The following is an 8,308-nucleotide window of genomic DNA, read 5'->3' on the forward strand; positions in this document are numbered from 1 at the left end:
AAAGCACATCAAATAAAACCGCTAACAAAAAAAAATTAAATTTTAAGAATATCGAAGCTGCATTAAAAAGTCATTAACATGCCAATAAGATTACAATTAAATTTTAATTAGAAATTCTAAAAAAAAATTAAATCTACAAATTAATCAATTAAATTTTATTCAGAAAATAATTCTATAAAAATATATCCATATATTTTGAAAAAATAAAATATTTATAATATCATTTTGTATTGTAAAATTACGTAAGTAGAATGTCGGATTGGAAAAGAGCAACAAAAAGTATTTTTAATACGTTATTTATATTTAGGGGCGGTTTCTATCAATTTTGAATCCTTTTACTTGTCAAAACCCAAAAAGATATTCAAAAACTGTATTCCAGCCAAAAAATGAGCGATGAGAAGCAAACCCTTGAAGAACAATTAGCCCCCATCAGTAATTTCAAGGTGTCTTACTCAGATTTTGAAAAAGAAAAGCAAATCGGAAAAGGTGCTTATTCAGAAGTATATTTAGCTATACATACACCAACTCAAATTAGAACAGCTCTTAAAGTTCTTACCGCAAAAGAATTACAAGGAACTCAAAGAACTTACTTTGTTCGTGAAGTATTCATTTTAGCTACAATTCAAAACCCATTCTTAGTTCAATTTCTTGGATATACAGATACTTATCCATATTGCATTGTTACTCAATTTGTTGAATGCGGTTCATTATATGATGCACTTAACCATAGTCCTTCATCACCAACTCTTAGTAATACAGATAAAACAAATATTGCAATGTGTATTGCTTATGGAATGAATTCACTCCACAAATGTCAAATAATTCATAGAGATCTTAAATCCCTTAATATTTTACTTGATTCAAATTCACTTCCCAAAATCATTGATTTTGGCATATCACGATTTCATACAAGTAAGAGCGAACTTAACACCACCACCATTGGCACGCCACATTGGATGGCACCAGAAATGTTTAATTCATCGAATTATGACGAAAAAGTTGATGTTTATTCATATGGAGTTTTATTATGGGAAATGTTAACAGGTGGGACTCCATTTGATGGACTAACGCCATTCCAAATAATGACTGCAGTTTGTCAAAATGCTCAGCGACCACAAATTCCAGAAGATTCACCAGAAGGGCTTACGAATCTCATCAATGCTTGTTGGGCGCAAGATCCGACTGATCGCCCATCATTTGAAGAAGTATTCCAACAATTTGTTTCACATGAAGTCTATTTTGAAGACACGAATCACGAAGTTGTGCAGTCGCTCATTGAATTCATCGGTCAATATGAACAACAAGTACAACCGTCGCAAATTGAGATACCCCCTGAACCGCAACCGGAACCGCCGCAGCCGTTAGCGCAACCTCCCAAACCGCCGAGTACCCCAGATGCGGCAACACGAACAAGGATCGTTTCTCCGGCAGTAATAGCTCGTTCTATGCCACGTAAGCATTCGTTTTCAAAGCATAAATCAATCCAGCCGCCATTACCTTCAAGGAAAATTAGAGATGACAAATCAAACGCTTCTGAATGGACAGCACCAGACCATCATCACCATAGATCGAAGAGACATACAGTTAGTAAAGGTAGTAGCCTCTCATCTATGGTAGATGTTTCAAGATCTATTGGATCTTTCGAATTAAACGAAGAGCCTGGGCATAAACGTAAGCGCCAAAGCTTCTCACAAGGATTAAGTTCGATACTTAACAAAGATGCAGTCCAATCTCATGATAGTATGAGACCACGGTCAATCTCTTCTAATCCATTTCGCCCATACACTAACTACGAAACAACAAGCACATGTGGTACTGACGATTCTTCCGCCTCAGGATTTGACAAGCTTGAGAATCCGAAAGCGCATGGATATAAGCATCATCTCAAATCAATTGCGTCCAAACTGACGCCCGATTCCTCTCTTAGCTTCTTCCGCTGCGTCGCCAACAATTTGACTGTTCCAGACATATCTGACCGAACGTTATATATTATTGTCCGCCAACTTAGTAAGCTGTGCAAACGAGATCCGCGTTATGTGGTTAACATTGTTGAAAGTAACTGCGTCACTTTATTACCTTTTAATAAGCCATTATTGACTGATTTAATTTTGACCATTGTTCTTAGTGTTGCCAAGGAATGTCCCGGATATGTCCCAATCAGTGGCTTACAAACACTTTTAGAGTACATCAAAGGTCGTGAGCATAAGTTTGTCATGTTATTGATAATCTTCCATCGCACGATTAATAATCATCCTACGTTTGAACCCATCATACATTTATACCTAAGCAAATCGCTTAACTTTTTAGAGTCATATGAATGTTATAACTATTTGAACATTTTGTATTCGATTTATCTTACAAATCCACATTTTGTCTTCATATCTAAGATCTTCATCTTAGCGCTTGAAACTTCGACTAATCCGAAGTTAATACAATTATCATATAATGCCTTATGTAGCATTAAATTTAACATCAAAGATTTACCTATTGAAACAGTTTTGTTACATTTTAATGAATTTCCATATGAAGTCACATCGTTATTATCACGAATATCTATTTCATATATACCCACTAATAATGAATTTGTTGTATTGGGACTCATCAAATCAATACAATACACGAAGATTGCGGTGTTTTTGTTATGTAAAATCATAATGAACGATTCGAAGAATGCGAAGATATTAATCAAGAACAATAACAAATGGATTAACAACCAAACGATAGCGATCAATTATCAATTTAAATTGTTTTTATCGATTTTTATACATAAGAAATTACGGAAATTATTGATACAAATTCCAAACTTAATCGATATGTTCATTGGCATCTTAGAGTATTGTTCATTAGATGCATTACATGCACTTGTTACAATACTTCGGATGATAAATAATGAGTTTCCTGATTTTTTAGGATATTTAAGTGAAAGTGAATTCTTGAAGAAATTTTTTCATGAAACTTTCACACAAAATAATAACGACGTCGTATATAACGGAATTTTGTTACTCGATAACATCTGTAGAATAGGTTACGTAAATGATTACGTAGAAATAATTAAGTACTTCCCAAATATGTTGAAGATGAGCACAAAAATTAAAGACGCAATAATAGGAATAATGATCATACTATGCCACTACCAACAAACTTTGGAATACTTCAGGCAATACAACTTGCCACAAATAGTAAAGAAGTGTCAGCTGTCGGAAAAGGGAAACATGTACAGAAGCGAGTTCTTGAAGTTCTTCGAGAAGTAACAAAATGTATGTCGAGAATTGTTAATTAATGAGTAAATAATTAAATAAATTAAATGTGAAACAATTGTTCAGTTTGAAATTAAAAATAAAAATGTGAAACAATTGTTCAGTTTGAAATTAAATGTTTTAGTGATAATGAAACAATTGTTCAAAGTGAAATTAAATGTTTTAGTGATAATGAAACAATTGTTCAAAGCGAAATTAAATGTTTTAGTGATAATGAAACAATTGTTCAAAGTGAAATTAAATGTTTTAGTGATAATGAAACAATTGTTCAAAGCGAAATTAAATGTTTTAGTGATAATGAAACAATTGTTCAAAGTGAAATTATATGTTTTAGTGATAATGAAACAATTGTTCAAAGTGAAATTCATTGAATAAACTATAATTTATATTATAATTAAATTATAATAAATGGCTTTAAATTCGAAATTCTCTCATTACAAAACAATATAACAATAACAAAAGATTTTTATTTTCCTAAATGTTTCATTATTTCATTAAATTCAGATTCAGAATCCAATGCACCATTTTGAATCAAGAACTTCTCAATTTCACGATGACTATTAATTGATGCCCAATACCTTGCAGTTGTAAATAAGAAAAGTAAACGTTTTGGAGTATAAACAAATTGATTTTGTGAAAACAAAAAAGAAACTAATGAATTGAGATTAACCTTTAAACCACATAAAACTTTCACAACCTCAAAATTACCAGATTCGGATGCATAGTGTATTGGCCTCCAATAAAGAGAATATAAATTCCTGCATGAAGAGTCGAAAATAGACATCTTCTATTTCAATATATTTTCTATTTTCACAAAATGTTAGAAAAATAATTACGTTGGAATGCATAGCAGCAAAATGAACAGGGTATCGAATTATAAAAATGAAATACCATTTTTATCAGGAACATCAATTTTTGAACCCATTGCTTTTAAAAGAGTAAAACATTTTGTTGAATTATAAAATGCAGCAATACTTATTAGGGGTGGATCAGATTGTAATTCCCATTCAAGATTTTGGAATAATTCTGGTGATATTTGTGCTGTCACTGCCATTAAAAGTAAAAAATACAATTGAATTTGGTGTAAATGGGAAGCAAATAAATTTACTTAAGGTTGATGAATCATCTCTTTTTATTGATTTGATGATTTCATCCATTTTAAAAAAAAATTCAAATATTTACACGATCGTTATCGTATTATATAACGGTCTATACAATGGGGTTTGAAAAATTCTTCAAATATGATTTTCTTCCAAATTTACATTTATTTTTACAGCATATATTCTATCTTATATTGAGTGTAATTTTTATGGATAAAAAACGAAAATATGAAGATCAACTAAATTATGAAAATTGAATTCATGATAATTGGTGAGAGGGATTTTGACCAAAAATCAAAATGATATTCATATGTTAATACTTATAAGTTTTATAACTTTAAGGTCATATAAGTATGTGGTTTCAGAAAGGTTTTTGTTTTGACACTTTTATTTTTGAAAATTTTCAACTGAAAACTGCCATAAAGTTAATGTCTAATATCAATGATATTATTCCACTTAATAATATAAAAAGAGAAAACATTGATTTTAAAAATCAAACTATTGATTTGGAGATGCTTATATCTCTCAAGCAAATAATATTTAATTTAAGAGAAGAAAATCTTGTTTTTTCTACTCAGCGGACAATGAAATTATTTGATTTAAATTATCCATATTCATTTAATTATGTTTTAAGTAATTTAATTTACTTTGCATTTTTTTCACAAAAGAATGAAGAAAGTAATATTTATATAAATTATTTACAATTAATTCAAGAAGAAGAAAAAAAATATAAAAATATCCCAAACATCATCGAATTTTTTGGTAAATATATTTCTGGAATCAAATCGCAAGAAGCTTATTATCTTATTGAAAAAATGACTGAAAGAAATTTAATAAATAAAAACATTGCTAAAAATATTAAATCAGAATATTTTGCACATTACAAAACAAGAAAAGAAAACAAAAAACAAAGAAAATACAATTACCAATTTTACCAAACTTTTTTTGCAAATTACAAAAAACTTTCAAAGAATGATTGGGAACTTCATAAAAGATTAATTGAAGAAGGAGTAAATCCAAATGAACTCGCGAAAATAATTCGAAATGATGAAGTCGAAAAACTTCAAGAAATATCATCACAAAATGGTTTTAATTTTAATCAAACAATTAAACCATCACTTTATGAAAGATGTTCATTTATTAATCAAGAAAATGTTACATTAATTGATTATGCAGCATTTTTTTCTTCAGTAAAATGTTTTAAATATTTACTTATGAATGAAGCAAATGTAAAAAATACAGGTAAATATGCAGTTGCAGGTGGAAATGAAGAAATCATTCATTTATGTGAGCAAAATCATTCGTCATTTACAGGTGCATATAAAACAGCTATTAAATTTCATCAAAATGATATCTTTAAATATATATACGAAAAGAAATTAGAAGTATTTCCAAATTTTATAGAAATTTTAAGGATTAAATGTATTTTATATCATAACTATGAAATTTTATCATTTTTACAAGATGAAGGATCAAGAAGTAATGGTCACATTATTAATGAAGCAGCAAGAATTGGAAATTTATTACTGGTTAAATGTTTTCAAAAATTTAATCAACTCCCAAAAGACATTTTAGTTTTTTCGATAGAATCGGGAAATATTGAACTTGTTCAATATATTCTCCAACAAAAAGAAATTGATGTTAATGCTCAAAATATATATTTATTTTTTAAGAAATTTGTAAAATTGATTTCGTATTTTAAAATAACATTTGGAAATCGTTTAAATTATTTAATACGGCATTATTGATTGCTTCATTTAATACTAATATAGAAGTATTTAAAGTACTTCTTAAACAAAAAGGAATTGATATTAATGCTAAAAATATTTACACATTTTTCAAAATATTTATATTAAAGATTTAATTTTCCAAAATCATATTTGAAAATCATTTAAAATCAATAAAACAGCACTTATGTATGCATCTATAAATGGGTGTATAGAAATGGTTAAACTACTTCTTAAACAAGAAGGAATTGATATTAATGCAAGAGATATTTATTTGTTTTATTTATTATTTCTTTTAATAATTTAATATTTCAAAATAATATTTGGAAATTGTTTAAATTATATAATACAGCACTTATCATTGCATCTGAAAATGATCGTATAGAAATAGTTAAATTACTTCTTGAACAAGAAGGATTTGATATTAATGCAAGAGATATTTGTTTGTTTTATTTAATATTTATTTAGAAAATTTTGGATTTCAAAATAATATTTGGAAATTATTCGAATTTATTGATACAGCACTTATGAGGGCATCTGTAAGAGGTCATAAAGAAATCGTTAAATTACTTCTTGAACAAGAAGGAATTGATATTAATGCTATAGATATTTATTTATTTTATTTAATATTTATTTTAATAATTTAATATTTCAAAATAATATTTGGAAATTATTTAAATAATTTAAAACTGAAATTATATTGGCAATTGAAAATGGTAGAACAGAAATCGTTCAATTACTTCTTGAACAAGGAGAAATTGATATTAATGCTATAGATATTTATTTGTTTTAATTGATATTTATTTTAATAATTTGATATTTCAAAATAATAATTGGAAATTATTTAAAATATTTGAAATATTACTCATTTGGGCATTCAGAAGAGGTAATATAGAAATAGTCAAATTACTTCTTGAACAAGAAGGATTTGATATTAATGCTAAAGATATTTATTTGTTTTATTTAATATTTATTTTAATAATTTGATATTTCAAAATAATATTTGGAAATTATTTAAATTATTTAATACAGCACTTATCATTTCATCTTCAAAAGGTTATGCGGAAATGGTTAAATTACTTCTTGAACAAGAAGGAATTGATATTAATGCTAAAAGTATTTATTTGTTTTATTTAATATTTATTTTAATAATTTTGGATTTCAAAATAATATTTGGAAATTATTTAAATTTTTTAAAACAGCACTTTTGATAGCATCTGTAGATAATCGTACAGAAATCGTTAAATTACTTCTTGAAAAAGAAGGAATTGATATTAATGCTAAAGGTGTTTATTTGTTTTATTTAATATTCATTTTATTAATTTTGGATTTCGAAATAATATTTGGAAATTATTTATATTATTTGAAACAGCACTTATATTGGCAATTGAAAAAGGTTATATAGAAATAGTTAAATTACTTCTTGAACAAGAAGGAATTGATATTAATGCTAAAAATATTTATTTGTTTTATTTAATATTTATTTTAATAATTTTGGATTTCAAAATAATATTTGGAAATTATTTAAATTATTTAATACAGCACTTATGAGGGCATCTGTAAAAGGTCATATAGAAATCGTTAAATTACTTCTTGAACAAGAAGGAATTGATATTAATGCAAAAAATATTTATTTGTTTTATTTAATATTTATTTTAATAATTTGATATTTCAAAATAATATTTGGAAATTACTTAAATTATTTGAAGCAGCACTTATCATTGCATTTTTTGGTGGTTATACAGAAATCTTTAAATTACTTCTTGAACAAGAAGAAATTGATATTAATGCTAAAAATATTTATTTGTTTTGTTTAAAATTTGTTTTAATAATTTGATATTTCAAAATAATATTTGGAAATTACTTAAAATATTTGAAACCCTTCTCATTTGGGCATCCAGAAGAGGTAATATAGAAATGGTTAAATCACTTCTTAAACGAAAAGGAATTAATATTGATGAAAAAGATATTTGTTTCTCTAATTCAAAATTAATTTTAATAGTACAATATTTCAAAATATTGTTTGGAAATTGTTTTAATTATTTTTTACAGCACTTATTTATGCTGGAAGTATTAGGAATAAAGAAATAGTTAAATTACTTCTTAATCCCATCTTAATATAGTCATATTTCTAAAAACAATTGAATTATTTCTTAAAAAGATGCCAATAAAATTTTTAATATCATAAAATTGTTAAATTACATATAATAAAATTTTCCTGGTG

General features: G+C 26.6%; 1 protein-coding gene across 1 annotated transcript; it reads left to right on the forward strand.

Moving 5' to 3' along the window:
* Positions 1-386: 386 nt before the first annotated feature.
* Positions 387-3,251, forward strand: GO595_002466 (TKL family protein kinase; the record flags this gene model as incomplete). The annotated part of the gene is made up of 1 exon (XM_067915379.1): positions 387-3,251. The coding sequence occupies one exon, from the start codon at positions 387-389 to the stop codon at positions 3,249-3,251; it is 2,865 nt and encodes a 954-aa protein (XP_067777403.1).
* Between the last annotated feature and the right edge of the window lie 5,057 nt (positions 3,252-8,308).

The sequence above is a fragment of the Histomonas meleagridis genome, assembly GCF_020186115.1.
Source record: "Histomonas meleagridis strain 2922-C6/04-10x chromosome Unknown contig_18, whole genome shotgun sequence".
NCBI classification, from domain to species: domain Eukaryota; phylum Parabasalia; order Tritrichomonadida; family Dientamoebidae; genus Histomonas; species Histomonas meleagridis.